This window comes from Schistocerca nitens, chromosome 8, assembly GCF_023898315.1.
Source record: "Schistocerca nitens isolate TAMUIC-IGC-003100 chromosome 8, iqSchNite1.1, whole genome shotgun sequence".
NCBI lineage: Eukaryota > Metazoa > Arthropoda > Insecta > Orthoptera > Acrididae > Schistocerca > Schistocerca nitens.
In genome coordinates, this window is record NC_064621.1 from 512,703,545 (window position 1) to 512,719,568 (window position 16,024).

Genomic DNA, 16,024 nt, shown 5'->3' on the forward strand with positions numbered 1-16,024 from the left:
AGTATAAAACCAGTGTACGCAATCTACAGCACGTCACCTCGCTCCGAACCGCAAAGTGATAACAGGTGCGAACTACGAGTTTCTTACATCAGTTGGCTTGAAACCTCGCAATGGCGTCCTCACTCAATATAACCAGTCCAGTAGAGTATGATGAGAGAATTAGGTCAGGAATACTTCTCGCATAAACTTTACGCTTCAACCGCATTTAACAAGAACGATGAAATTAGGATTGTCATCCAGCACCAAGTGGCACTCACGCTCCCATGCAAGAGTTTCGTATATCTAGAGGGGTCATTCAAGAAAACCGACGGCAGCGATACAGTGGGATCCAAGCTTATATGTAACGCTTTAGCATTCCTGTTCCAAGAGATATGCTATGAAATCAATGGGTCTGAGATCGACCATACACGCAATGTCAGCATAACATCAAACCTTAAAACATACATCTCTGCATCACCTGCAGATTTGCATAGTTTAGAAAAAGCAGGCTGGTTCATAGATGATCCGGAGGATAGAACAGCTGGAGAGTACAGGCGATTTACTGCATGCATACCTCTAAATATGCTTATGGGGTACTTTGAGGACATGAGACAGATTATTATGAATACAACTCAGGAACTCATTCTGGTATGGAGTGCAACGCACAATAACTCGTACATTGAAGGAGCTCAAGAGGAGAATGTGATCACATTCATCAAGATAATATGGAAAATGCCTCACATCAGTGTATCAGACGTGGAGCATTTGAAGCTATTAAAAGTCCTGAATTCCGGTACATTTCTGTCACTGACATTTCGCTCGTGGTAGGTTTTCAAGTACCAGTGCTACCGACTGTGAGCAGACAAACACGGGCTATTAAAACCTCTTCGCAGCTAGACACCTAGATTCATCATACTTGTGTTCCAGACTGATAGAAGAGGGAATATAGTAAATGATTCCACCGTGTTTGACAACTGCAAGTTCACTAATGCCAAAGTCTACCTGAATTCAGAATTCTACCCATATGACAATTTACACTTGCAGTGGAGTGAAAATGTATACAGTCTAGCATGTCATGTATGCACGGTTTTGTGCTGAAGAAGAAGGAGGAGGGTGACTACCCAGTCCACGGAAATTCAGGGAGCTTTCACCGATCATCGTAATAAACTGCTCGAAACAGAACAGGATAATTAAGTCTGGACCTATAGATGTGCGAATTGAATTTGAATCTTCGACAAATTTCCCAGAACACACTGTCGCGTATGCTCTAGTTCTACATGACCATCTGATCAACTGCTGCCCTCTCACCGGTGTTGTGCAACGAGCTGTGTACATGAACAGCTGCTGCACCATACCTAGAGCATTTCAAAATAGCATCTCAAGGTGTGAACACCATTGTGGATGCTCAAGATTTCTACGATGGTGAGCACAGATCGTCCATATTTAAAGATGTTGTATTCCTATCGTACACAGAAGATGCAGGAATAATAGAGACATTCTCAGCAAATATTGCATCACCGAGGTCTTTCAAGTATGTGAAGTGTGCTAAGACATGGAAGAGTGCAAAATGCTTAACACATTTCTAACATGGAATTCACTGGGATGATCCTGGCATACTCTATAAAGATACGGTGACGGTGCTTAAATTATTCGACCACACAGATACCATCATCTACGTGAGGGGGCAGGAGAAGATCTCATGGATGCGTTGAATCTTTAAGTTTGCTGCTATTCAAGACCTGGAATTCTAGGGGTCTCCTTCTCTCCCCCTTCTCTTTTCAAGAACATGTATGAAAATAGTGTTGCTGTGTCTGCTTTGGAAATGTAAAATTATTTTTAAGTTGGATGAGAAATAAATGAATTTTTACCTCAAAACCTCTGTGTTCTTTATTTCAACCCTGTTCCCACTGTGACAGTGTATAGTTTTGACAACATGCTATATCTGTGGCTTTCTTCGAGCACAGGGGATATAATTTTAGACATGTCTGCTATATATCTTTGGAAGAGGACACGGTCACGTGCCTCCTGTTCCCATAACCCAATTGGCGCTGCACGATAGGCATAATTCCATGCAACGGTTCTATATATTTTGTTATTCAGCAAAACTAATGTCATTTATGACCTGCACAGCCTTTATATACATACACATACATAATGCAATAGGGGATAGGGCTTTTGTAAATAACAACAACAAAGACGTATGGTGATGAATTCTTATTTTCTTCGTTTATTCAGTTCATTCAAATACAGCATAGTTCTTGAGGTACAATACAATTGTTGAGGTACAGTATAATTGTTGAGGTACAATGTAGTTTTTGAGGTACAATATAGTATTCTTGGGATAAACTGGCTCTGCTATACCAATGCAGAAATACTTTTAACTTACTCGCTACAAAAATAACACTGGCAGGATTTTTTTTTATAAATCTACGCTAAAAACTAATGTGGAGATAATTTTACTACAACTAAATTCCACAGCCCCAGTAGCACAGCTTTTAGAATATTTCTGATGGACTGTGCACGTTTAGAATCTAATCTTAACAGTCCCCAATAGCAAAAGGTTTTTACAATAACAATTTTGATGGACAGTGAGTTAAATGGATATATACACACAAAAAACTATTCCAACTTGGATGGCTAGCGGCAGGTGAAAAACATACATTGCTTCTGAAGAAATAGATCAATATACTTTTTTTTCTATTTTTACTTTTTTAATTTTTTTGTTTATGCTTCTTTTCAAATTTTTGTTTCTTTCACACACACACATGGTTTTGTTCTTTTTTTATCCTTTTTTCCACACATTCTCTCTATGTATATACACATGTACATAGTACACATAAATATTTACATCACACACATAAAATTACTTACACTATGACTAAAAGGTCATACTACTAGTACCACTACTTTGCAGACAATCTCTCTCTCCCTCTCTCTCTCTCTCTCTCTCTCTCTCTCTCTCTCTCTCTCTCTCTCACTCGCTCACTCAGTCCCCCACCCCTTCTCTCGCTACAAGTGAGTAGTGTGAGTACGGGCGAGTTTCAATGCCGTCATCACAGATGACCCTTTTATCGTCATGAGGGGACAGACCGATTTTAGACTGCAGCACAGCGTACACCTCGTGTCCTCTGGATCGAATGCTGGTCTGCCGTATCATATGCAGTGGCTGCAGTGCAGCACCGCGAACACCACTGCGCAGGCACCGCAAATAGCTTCGACAGAAAGAGCTCTCGATGCCATACGACGCACACTCTTAGCCTGTCTCTCGGTAGCGCCTTCCAAAGTACGATATGCATATATTTTTGAGCGTAGACCTACAAACTCCACAATCGGCAATCCATTCGCCTCGTCCTTCATAAGACCAATAACCTTGTTCTGTGGAATAATACCATAAGGATTATCGGCCATGTATGAGGACTTGTCGAATTCATTACCGTGGCACCCCATTACTTCATATGGATCGCAGTTCTTCACCCAATAGATGAAGCTATCTGTATTCATAGAAAGTAATTTAGGATCTGCGAAATGAGTTTTTGCAAACTCATGATGAAAGCGGTACATATGGAGTTTGGACAGGTCTAGTATGCACATCCCCACATAAATAGGTTTTGTAAACCCTACTGCAGTCTTCGCCATCTCCACAGCAACAAAGTTCTTATTGAATATGGTGACCTGCTTAAAATTTGGTCTGGCAATTCATTTTCTTACGCCATAACACCCATCCCATTCGGCTCTAATAAAAATTTCACGTCGTTCCCTCATATTCTCCATTGTTTTACCGAAAACTGAATTATTCATTAATTTATAAAAATCTTTCTCAAAGTCACAAGTTGCGGAAGCTCTCTGTCTCACATTCAAATCATGATATTCCTTTAACCAGGGGGACTGCTTGAAGGAGATAGCCCAGGTGACTCTAAGCAGCTCCATACCCAAGCTGGAGATTACAGTAATGAATAATGTACCTCCACTTATCCTCCAGCGTTGTCATCTGTTTTGGCGTGGAGCCTCCTTGCGAAACTAGTTGCTCTGGACACAGTGGCAAATTGGCGTGCGCATGATGCAAAATAATAGGGTATATGAGCTCTGCATCCACCACATACCCTACATCAGAATCAGCTGCCATCCCCCCCCCCCTCCCCCTATGATTTTTCCACCTAATCCCCTGCATTTGTCTTTGGGCACTCACTGAAACTCACCATTCAGCTGTGATTGCTGCATGGCATGCCCGTATAAGTTATTTACGTCCAGGTACATTATGAAACTCGAATCAAGGGATGCGTTGAACCTGTCACCCATCCACGGGTTATTTGGCTTCAGGTGCCTATGGACACATTGGCAAAGTCCCCATGGATCCCTCGCTCAAAGAAAAGAAGCATGTCAGCATTGGTCAATAATTCAATGCAGCACTTCGTTCTCTTGAGCATTGCGTCCCAAGACAACCCAGATGCCATGTAATAAAAGGCGGCATACAGAGAATATGTGGCCATGCACACACTCCGGAATTTCTCGAAAACGTCCGCAAGCAAGCGCTCGTCTGTGTCCGTGTAAAGCTGAGCATATTCTCCTAAAATGGAAATACTGATTTCCCGCCAGACATTCACAGCATGCTCATACTCTGCATCCGTTATGGCATCGCCTGTAAGGTTGCTGGAGAATGCAGTTATGTCAGGTAGCCTGGTTTCGTTGAATTTCGCCATACTATCCACATACTCATATGGGAAAACCCCCTTCCTAGTAACAAGTTGCAACTTTTCCTCGTCGGGAAATGCAGCTGGAATGATATGCATATCCTCCCGAGGTAGAGTTTCAACGAGTTTCTGAAGTGGCCCCTTAATAAAATGTAGCGTATCAAAGAAGCGGAGCGTAATTCTTGGCGTCGTTCGTTTGGAGAATGAAATGTATTTCTCGATGCTCTCAGGTAGGACACTGACCTGACCTTTCTCCAAGTCGAAATCAGCCTAGTGCTCAACTAGAAAGTGAGCATAATATCCACTTAAATTGTGGAAGAAAATGGGTATGAGTCTTTATAGATGGTACCTCAAACTGCACGTGTTGAGAGTGGCGCCACAGAACTTCCCCATAAGATGACAGTGGTCCCTACGAGGAGTTTCCGCTTTTCTGTCTAATGGCAGCCCACAGATATGGCATTCAACCACATTATTGTACAAATCTTCATTCTCCTTCGATTTGGTCATGGGCACGTTGTTGCTGTAAAGCTTATCAGCCTCCCGTGTAAATTTCTCGAGCTCAGTGAGCAGCCAAACTGCAGGATTATCCCGACGTAAGATTTGCAACAGTTAAGACTGGAATCATAGGACGATACAATTTGGTATGCTACTGCGTATGGTACATGTTTTTCTTTAAAGGTGGTGTGTGAGGCTGTAGGGTCACCTTTAACAGCGGGTCACAGGACTGAGGACGCATTCGAAGTCGGCGTACACTACAAACGGGCATCGCTCGTGGTGATGAGCGTTCTTGAGCTTTATGAGTTTGTTTTCCTCAGTAGGCATAATAACACGTACCGGATCCTTGGAAGCACAGTCTGCAAAATGCGTCACTAACAACTTGTCTGAGGAGAAATAATGCAGGCACCTAAGCAAATATGCTTTACACAATGATCAAGTGATAGTTGGAAGGAAAGGAGTCGGGACGTGTCTTTGATCGAAACATAGCGATAATTCTCAGCATCAGAGAAGAGCAACATGTTTGCATGTAACTCACGCTTGAGAAATGTGGGCAGCTGATAACAGTATGTTTGTCCTGCTCATCTGACTTGCTTTTCTTCTCCAGGCCATGAACATGAATCGATATTCCGGTATTCCACGCCTCTATCTTGATGGGGTACTCGATACCATCAAAGTTATAACACCCAAGAATATTATCACCCACATGGTATGTACTCGAACGCTCAGGATGATCGCTTCGATCGTAATTTCTTCCGCAAGCCAGGATTTACCATGCAAAACAAGCCTGATCCTTTCTATTTTCGACATTTATACATGCCTGCTTATTAGCCAGTTCTTTAGGGAGCTTGATATAGCTGGCTCCTCCGTTTACTGGATCATAGACATGTGTATGGATGTCCAGGTGTAGTAGTTGGCTGAGTGCTTTAGCTGGCCCTCTGATTTTCATCTCAGAAAATCGGGCGAGTGTAGCACTCAAGGTGGATTTACGAAACCACTCAGTGATTGACGTGCTCTGCGTTATCACGCTGTTTTCCCCAAAGGTAATGAAGAGTTGCCTCTTCAAAACCAGAATCAACTTTTTTTTTTTGGGGGGGGGGGGGGGGGTGATAGTTCGATGCAGAGCACCGCACTGCTTTTAATGACGGGATACCGTGGATCATTGACTACCTAGAGAAGCTCCGTTTCCCAGGATACGAAGGCACGCCCTTAGAAAACCAACAAGGTCGCGGTACCCTCCTGCCGGGTTCTCGATCCTCGTGAACAAGATTCGCTCCTCAAAGACGTCTGCAATCACCGAGTATTCTAACTGCGGTATGGTATAACTGACCTGATGTCCTTCACTGAAAGGAAGGGAGAGAGAACTGTCACTAGCCACACGATCATGTATGTTAATATTAATGCTATTCTGAGTCCACCCTGTTGATGATGGTGTTGGAAAGGGGCAAGTGAATATGCGCCGAGGCACACATATCTTGCGTTTACACCGATTCTGACGAGGTTCATACGATGATGATGATGATGTTGACAGAGGAGTATGTTGCAGTGCTACCGGGTCAGAGCAGTGGGAACAGCCAGGCTGCGGTGATGGTTCCCGGTGCTGCTGTAGACCCGACCCGGTAACTTAAGGGGTGGTAGTTCGCTGCTCTGCCCACGGACGCCAGAGCGGCTTCCCGCGCAGCGAACAGCGGCGCGCTTATAGGCGATGCGTGCCTTACCAGGCGCCGCTTTGGTGAGGAAGAAGGTTTAGCCGCCATTGGTATGCGCACCACACTGTGTTGAGGCTGCGGGGACGCGACCGCTGTAGAAGAGATAAAATAAATAATAGTTAAATACATTGCTTACCGCTGCTGGCGCGTTGAAAGAAAGAATTCTGACGGATCACAAGGTTATAAGCAGAGTGAATAATTACCTTTTTCGCTCTGGCTCCAAGATATTAACACTTCATCAGGCGACTCCACCACACCCTCAAAAAAGTCATCATCATCTAATAGGGCCAGATTAAAGGGCCTTTGTCTGACCCATTCAGGTAGGTCATCGTCCTCGTCAGAATCTGGCAATTGGTCTGTCTCGCCTGCAACATCAACAACAAACAAGATATATAAACGATTTGTTAAACAAAAAAAAGCTTCCTATACTACTACTACTACTACCACTACTACTAGAGGCACGTGCAAACATAATCTTTTTTTTCAACTTACAAGTATGCTGCTCGGGCATCTTATTATTTGCTGGAGGCTGTCCCTGCATCTGCTGATGTAAAGCATCCAGCTGCCTGTCCAACAAATCGAACTCCTCCTCTAGAGCTATTCCTGTAACAGGCCGAGGCATCATTTTATTTATTTTGAATGCCGAGTTACACAGAAAGATCACATATGGATATTTTTTTTCTATACTTAAGTGAGTAACAGCTGGAGTGTGTTCCACGTAGCGTTGCTGCTGCTGCAGTTGATAGTTCTTTACACCCCCCAGCTCTGCCTCCAGTTCAGTTTGCATTTGCATTGAGTGAGCCAGAGGGGGAAAAAAAACAAGTATTAAATAAGAAAATTTTGAATCGCTACTATTCAAGAACAAATTGCAATGAAAATCATACTCACACGACAATTCTGGTTGTGAAGCCACTACAGGAGGCTGGATTTCGAGAGTCTGCTACGGTCCAGCCCTCTCCGAGACATACTCTCCACTCCAAGACAAAATACTGGAGTTGTACTGTAACAAGAAGACGGAATTAATAAGGCGAATTTAACATACACCGAACATTTACGCATAAAATAGACGTTATTTACTCACTTGGTAATCATGTCTCCAGAACTCTACGCCTCTTGCCGCTACACTCTGAAGTGTTGCTGCAGCTACCGTCTTCATCTTGTGGAGAGAAAAAAACAAGCACACAGAGAGATGACAGAACGCACTACAAGGCAGGCAACAGCGAACTGAGGGCAATGGAAGTTGGCTGTGTGTTTATATATAGACTGAGGCGACCAATGAGAGAGCTTCATTTGAATATACAGACAATGAGAAGCTTTTATGGAACGTCACTAATTCTGGAAGGGCTTGGTGTGGCCATCGTGTCTCTCTGCCTCTCTCTCTCTCTCTCTCTCTCTCTCTCCAAATAACAGGAATTCTTTTATGATTAACGGTGTTTTCACAAGCATGCACATACATGATTAAGGCTTTTAGCGGTGAGAAGCTTACCGTTTCTGAGACATATGTTGCAAGCTGGATATTACGATTTCCGGAAAGGGTAATACGTGATGCCTCGTTAGGACCATCAGGAATAATACAATCGGTGTTATTCTGGGCTATTTTCTCGAACAGCTCCTGTTAGGACAAGAATTTCCATGCAGACAAGCTGGGACGTCACGAAAGCTACTACAAAAGCGATGGTTAACTATTTCTGTGGCGCTTTACCAATTCCGAGAAGGGACTGATAAGTAATGGACAGGCTGTCCCGTTAGGGTCACGAGGAAGAATGCAGTCAGTATAATTCTGGACTATTTCGGTGAACAGGCCGTGTTAGGACCATAATTTCCATGCAAACAAGCTGAGACATAATGAATGCTCCTACAAAAGCGATTTTAACTATTTCTGTGGCGCTTTACTTCTTTTTCGGAGAGCTAGACTTTGCTCTTATTTACTTAGACTTTTGACGTCAATATAACATTCGAAGAACTCTAACTGTATATCCAAAAATAGACACGACTTTCACCTGCTGGCTGCAGGCTACAAAGTGCCTGTGCGGTGTCGGCATTTGCGTGCGTTGGAGCCTCTCATAAGTTGAGGCTGACGATAGTTCGAAAGCGTTTTTACGTACAATGAGTTTTTCTGCACTACATTATTTCTTGCTGTTTAAGCATTGAGAGCATGTTGGTCTGACCGTTACATATGCATTATTTTGACAATTCAACATGTAGTGGACGTGTCTGTTGCATTATTTTGTAAACAGGTCTGTAGGTTGTGCTATGCATTATTTGGACAGTTTAGAATTAGTGAGCGTGTCTGTAGAGAGTTTTACATGCATTACTTTGACAATTTACGAGTTGTTATCATGTCTGCACATCAGTGTACTACATTATTTCGCTGATTTACGAGTAGATTGCAGGTCTGTAGGCTGTGAGCCCAAGTACATCAGAGCGAGTGTTTTGTATCAGTGTAATAAATATACTGTGTCAAATCTTTCCCTAAATAAATTGTTCTAAAATAAATAAAGTACACCCCCTCTATCCAGCTGGCCAGAACAGGCTGAGTCCTTTTCCCATTATTTTCTCCCCCAGACCGCCTTCTTGGATTATGTCCCAGGAGGGACGACAGCGCCCTGTGGTGGCAGTACTGTGTACTAGGTCAGTTGGACTCCAGACCTCATGGTGGACACACTGGATGGAGCTATGGCCTAAAATTGATTAAATAAACACTGCATGCAAAATAAAGACTGGGGCCCATCCTATCCAGCAACCCAGCACAGGCTGAGTCCTTTCCCCACCAATTCCTAGGAAGACGTGACGGTCGGATGACTTAGGTTAGTAGAGGTAGCCCAAGTGACCTTTTTTCCTCGCCATAATTTGAACTTCCCGCCATTTTATTGGGGAGGTGAGGGGAGGAGCTTAGGTTAGTGGAGGTAGCCCAGTTGACCTGTTTTCCCGCCAAAATTTGAACTTCCTGCCACGGATGTCATTGCGACATTGCCACTTCTATCACTGCCATCTTGGATCCGCTATCTTGAATAAATTTGGTAACAATGCAGCCTGGGGTGGTACGAAGGTTGTCCCACTAATAGTGTCACTTCGCCTACTGTGCGATAATAGTTTTCTGACCATAAACAACTTTGACGATATTCAGCAAACCAATATAATGAGATATAGTGTGACCACTAATGTAACATTTAAGTTAAATTAATAGTTAACCACAACAAGAGTATGCAAACTATTGAAGTAAAGTATGCTGGGGCATTCCAATGTGTAAATGAAAGGTGAAGCCACGAAAATTTACTACGAACGGTATCACAGAAAAGTTGTTGTATATGCATAAATGTTTCTCCTAAATACTTCATGTTACGGATTACACGTGGGAAATTTGAAATAATGACTTACAACAACAAAAATTTCTGAAGAGGAATGCATGGTACTTTTCTATTAGAATACTAACGATTTTGCGAACATAACTTCTGACAAGGCTCAGTTAGGAGTTACTAAAAGATCCAAGTTGTAAATTCGTTAATTCATTCTTTCAATCATCATGTTCCACAGATCGCTTTAAAAAGGAACATCATTAGGAATGTAGAAACAGTCGATATACAATTTAGTGAAAAACAAAAAATATTACAAAAACTTAATATGTAAACTGTATTAATAAATCATCAGTATTTTACTTAGCGCTATCAATGACTATCTCTGTTAAATTTAACGAAGTCAATAAGAATGAAAACAGCGATTTTGAAACTAACTGCTGCCTTTTCTAGAATTAACGTAAAGCATACACGTAAAAAAAATATAATACATTGTAGATATCAGTGTTTTGGGCTTAAAATTTTCTAATCTTGATGTTTATTAGACCAATGAGTATATTGTTGCATGTGGCACGATGACGTAGGTGACGTTCTATTTGCTTTTTCACTGTTTGCTGGCGTTTACAAAACCAAGCTCTATTTCGGAATAAAAAGTAATGACATGAAATGTACGGAATTCTTTTTTAAAAAACTGATATCACGCTCGCAAAAAAATCTGAGTGATTCAGGAGGAATATCACATAATTTGTGAAGTGATTTTACATGGGAAAATGAACCCGAAAAAGACCGATGAACATGTTCCGATTTTCGATCATTACGGTATTGGAGCCATGAATGTTTATGAGGACAAGTATTACTTACCGAAATGCTGTGGTAGATAGAGTAATGATGGGACAGACGACTGCTCCATCCTACAAGAGGTGTGGGGGTTCTGAAACAAATGGCAACACTGCGATGTTGCACCGAGGCAACAACTGCAAGAGTACCCAGTGTGCAATCGGGGGTTGGATCACTGAGCAGTCTTGAGGTCATGTGTGTGTCATGCTTGAGTGTTGTTTAATTGACCAAGTCCATTGTATCCGTGAGTACCAATATACCGCATACATTCACCCGTGCACAATAGACAAACATGTTCTTTGTGCCGGCCGGAGTGGCCGAGCGGTTCTAGGTGCTACTGTCTGGAACCGAGCGACCGCTACGGTCGCAGGTTCGAATCCTGTCTCGGGCATGGATGTGTGTGATGTCCTCAGGTTAGTTAGGTTTCAGTAGTTCTAAGTTCCAGGGACCTGATGACCTCAGAAGTTAAGTCCCATAGTGCTCAGAGCCACTTTTTTTTTTTTTTTTTTTTGTGTGTGTGTGTGTGTGTGTGTGTGTGTGTATGAGTACTGTAATGGCAGTGCCCCTGCAGCTGTGACAGAATATCACAAATGTTTCCCTGATCGTCGAACCTCCTCTGCCAGGTTATTTTCCAGGGCTTTACAAACATTATAATCGGAACACTACCGAGTGTACACGTGACATCAGAACGTGAGGCCGTCCAGTCAGTTGAGGAAAGGGAAGACCTTATTGCAATGGTATAACAGAGCCCCACCACCAGTATTCCACAAGCACGAGGGTTGTGTACCTTACACTTCCATGTGCAACTCGTGCGACCTCTACGTCGAGGTGAGTCAGTAAGTAGACAACAATTTTGTGAATGGTTGGCTGCACACAGAGACGTCATGCAATACACTTTATTTACAGATAAGGCTACATTTACACGCAATGGTATGATGAACACCCACACTTCTCACACACGTGCCATGGAGAACCCACAGACTAGGGACACGAGATTCAAAGTTAGGTTCTCAGTGAGCGTCTGATGTGGTACGATTGATGACCTGGTGAAAGGACCTGTGTTCCTGCAAAACTGCGTGACAGCCGCAGAATACGTGCATTTCCTGATAAGTTCTGGAAGATGTGATGCTAGAGCAACGACGGGAAATGCGCCTGGAGCATGATGGACCACTGATTCACTGTACCAGCCAAGAATCCCAGATTTCTTCAACAGTGAAATGGCCTTGGCCGAGCCAGTAACAGGCCTGCCAGATCACCCGACCCAACCCGATTACACTTCTGTTTATGCGGCTGGTTAAAGGGCGATGTGCACGCAACGAAGGCGGACACACGTGAACAACTTGACGCTGTTGCCCGCACTAAAGCCTGCCAAGGTGGTGATCGATGTGCAACAAGCACGCACTGACAAGTGCACTCAGATGTGTGGGGGACTTTCTGAACACCTCTTGTAGGATGGATCTATCTCTGGCCCACCATTATTCGTCCTCTACAGCGCCTACACAGCATTTCGGTAAGTAATATTCACACTTTTCTTCACAATTATTCATGGATGTGTGTAGTCTTCAACCCGCTCTATTTCTGTAACGATCGAAAATCGGACACATGTTTATTGGACTTTTTCGGTTTATTTTCACATGTAGAGTCACCCCACAAATTACATGACATCCCTCCTGAATCACCCTCTTGTTGTTGTGGTCTTCAGTCCAGAGACTGGTTTGATGCAGCTCGCCCTGCTACTCTATCCTGTGCAAGCTTCTTCACTTCCCAGTACCTACTGCAACCTACATTCTTCTGAATCTGCTTAGTGGTCTCCCTCTACGATTTTTACCCTCCACGCTACCCTCCAATACTAAATTGGTGATCCCTTGATGCCTCAGAATATGCTCTACCTACCTTCTTCTAGTCAAGATGTGCCACAAATTTCTCTTCTCTCCAATTCTATTCAATACCTCCTCATTAGTTATGTGATCTACCCATCTAATCTTCAGCATTCTTCTGTAGCACCACATTTCGGAAGCTTCTATTCTCTTCTTGTCTAAACTATTAATCGTCCATGTTTCACTTCCATACATGGCTACACTCCATGCAAATATTTCAGATACGACTTCCTGACTCTTGATATCCTCCCTATCTCGACTATCGTCAGTTATTTTGCTCCCCAAATAGCAAAACTCATTTACTACTTTAAGCGTCTCATTTCCTAATCTAATACCCACAGCATCACCCGATTTAATTCGACTACATTCCATTATCTTCGTTTTGCTTTTGTTGATGTTCATCTTATACCCTCGTTTCAACACACAGTCCATTCCGTTCAGCTGCTCTTCCAGGTCCTTTGCCGTCTCTGACAGAATTACAATGTCATCGACGAACCTCAAACTTTTTATCTCTTCTCCATGGATTTTAATTCGTACTCCGAATTTTTGTTTTGTTTCCTTTACTGCTTGCTCAATATACAGATTGAATAACATCGCGGATAGGCTACAACTATGTCTCACTCCCTTCCCAACCACTGCTTCCCTTTCATGCCCCCCGACTCTTATAACTGCCATCTGGCTTCTGTACAAATTGTAAATAGCCTTTCGCTCCCTGTATTTTACCCCTGCCACCTTCAGAATTTGAAAGAGCGAATTCCAGTCAACATTATTAAAACCTTTCTCTAAGTCTACAAAAGCTGGAAACGTTGGTTTGCCTTTCCTTAATCTATTTTCTAAGATAAGTCGTAGAGTCAGTATTGCCTCACGTGTTCCAACATTTCTACGGAATCCAAACTGATCCACCCCGAGGTCGGCTTCTACCAGTTTTCCATTCGTCTGTAAAGAATTCGTGTTATTATTTTGCAGCCGTGGCTTATTAAACTGGTAGTTCGGTAATTTTCACATCTGTCAACACCTGCTTTCTTTGTGATTGGAATTATTATATTCTTCTTGAAGTCTGAGGATATTTCGCCTGTCTCATACAAATTTCTCACAAGATGGTAGAGTTTTGTTAGGCCTTACTCTCCCAAGGCTGTCAGTAGTTCTAATGGAATGTTGTCTACTCCCGGGGCCTTGTTTCGACTTAGGCCTTTCAGTACTCTGTCAACCTCTTCACGCCGTATCATATCTCCCATTTCATCTTCATCTACATTCTCTTCCATTTCCATAGCATTGTCCTCTAGAACATCGCCCTTGTATAGACCCTCTATATACTCCTTCCACATTTCTGCTTTCCCCTCTTTGCTTAGAACTGGGTTTCCATCTGAGCCCTTGATATTGATGCAAGTGGTTCCCTTTTCTTCAAAGGTCTCTTTAATTTTCCTGTAGGCAGTATCTATCTTACCCCTAGTGATATGCGCCTCTACATCCTTACATTTGTCCTCTAGCCATCCCTGCTTAGCCATTTTGCACTTCCTGTCGATCTCATTTTTGAGACGTATGTATTCCTTTTTGCCTGCTTCATTAACTGCATTTTTGTGTTTTCTCCTTTCATCAATTAAATACAAAACTCTTATGTTACCCAAGGATTTCTATTAGCCCTCGTCTTTGTACCTACTTGATCCTCTGCTGCTTTCACTATTTCATCTCTCAAAGCTACCCATTCTTCTTCCACTGTATTTCTTTCCCCCATTCTTGTCAATGGTTACCTAATGCTCTCCCTGAAGCTGTGTACAACCTCTGCTTCTGTCAGTTTATCCAGGTCTTATCTCCTTAAATTCCCATCTTTTTGCAGTTCCTTAGTTTTAATCTACAGTTCATAACCAATAGATTGTGCTCAGAGTCCACATCTGCCCCTGGAAATGTCTTACAATTTAAAACCTGTTTACTGAATCTCTGTCTTACCATTATATAATCTGAGACCTTCCTTCTTCCATGTATACAACCTTCTTTCATGTTTCTTGAACCAAGTGTTAGGTATGATTAAGTTATGTTCTGTGCAAAATTCTCCCAAGCGGCTTCCTCTTTCATTCCTTACCCCCATTCCATATTCACCTAATATGTTTCCTTCTCTTCCTTTTCCTACTATCGAATTCCAGTCACCCATGACTATTAAATTTTCGTCTCCCTTCACTATCTGAATAATTTCTTTTATCTCATCATACATTTCATCAATCTCTTCGTCATCTGCGGAGCTAGTTGGCATATAAACTTGTACTACTGTGGTAGGCGTGGGCTTTGTATCTATCTTGGCCACAATAATGCGTTCACTATGCTGTTTGCAGTAGCTTACCCACACTCCTATTTTTTTATTCCTTATTAAACCTACTCCTGCATTACCCCTATTTGATTTTGTATTTATAACCCTGTATTCACCTGACCAAAAGTCTTGTTCCTCCTGTCACCGAACTTCGCTAATTCCCACTATATCTAACTTTAACCTATCCATTTCCCTTTTTAAATTTTCTAACCTACCTGCCCGATTAAGGGATCTGACATTCCACGCTCCGATCCGTAGAACGCCAGTTTTCTTTCTCCTGATAACAACGTCCTCCTGAGTTGTCCCCCCCCGGAGATCCGAATGGGGACTATTTTACCTCCGGAATATGTTACCCAAGAGGACGCCATCATCATTTAACCACACAGTATACCTGCATGCCCTCGGGAAAAATTTCGGTTGTAGTTTCCCCTTGCTTTCATCCGTTCGTAGTACCAGCACAGCAAGGCCGTTATGGTTAGTGTTACAAGGCCAGATCAGTCAATCATCCAGACTGTTACCCCTGAAACTACTGAAAAGGCTGTTGCCCCTCTCCAGGAACCACACCCTATATATTAGTAATAATGAATTGACGATTGCAATTTAAAATTGAGAAAGAACCGGATGATGGGTAGTTCCGTTTCAGAAGGGACAAAGATACAAGTGAGTCAACTGGACTGTTACAAATAGCAGCGGAAAGATACCTACAAATGGTTCAAATGGCTCTAAGCACTATGAGACTTAACATCTGAGGTCATCAGTCCTCTAGACTTACAATTAGAACTACTTAAACCTAACTAACCTAAGGACATCACACACATCCTTGCCCGAGGCAGAATTCGAACCTGCG

The 16,024-nt window shown here is 42.6% G+C and overlaps 2 protein-coding genes across 2 annotated transcripts in view; both read right to left on the reverse strand.

The window, feature by feature from the left end:
• LOC126199320 (gamma-aminobutyric acid receptor subunit alpha-4-like) overlaps nt 1-16,024 on the reverse strand; it is a 164,842-nt gene that overhangs the window by 139,508 nt on the left and 9,310 nt on the right. The window lies entirely within an intron of this gene.
• LOC126199322 (uncharacterized) lies at nt 6,300-7,557 on the reverse strand. Its single transcript, XM_049936163.1, has 3 exons — nt 7,364-7,557; nt 7,075-7,236; nt 6,300-6,963 (listed from the first exon to the last, which is right to left on the reverse strand). Exons 1-3 carry the CDS (start codon nt 7,494-7,496, stop codon nt 6,719-6,721), a joined length of 540 nt encoding a protein of 179 aa, XP_049792120.1. The 5' UTR covers nt 7,497-7,557; the 3' UTR covers nt 6,300-6,718.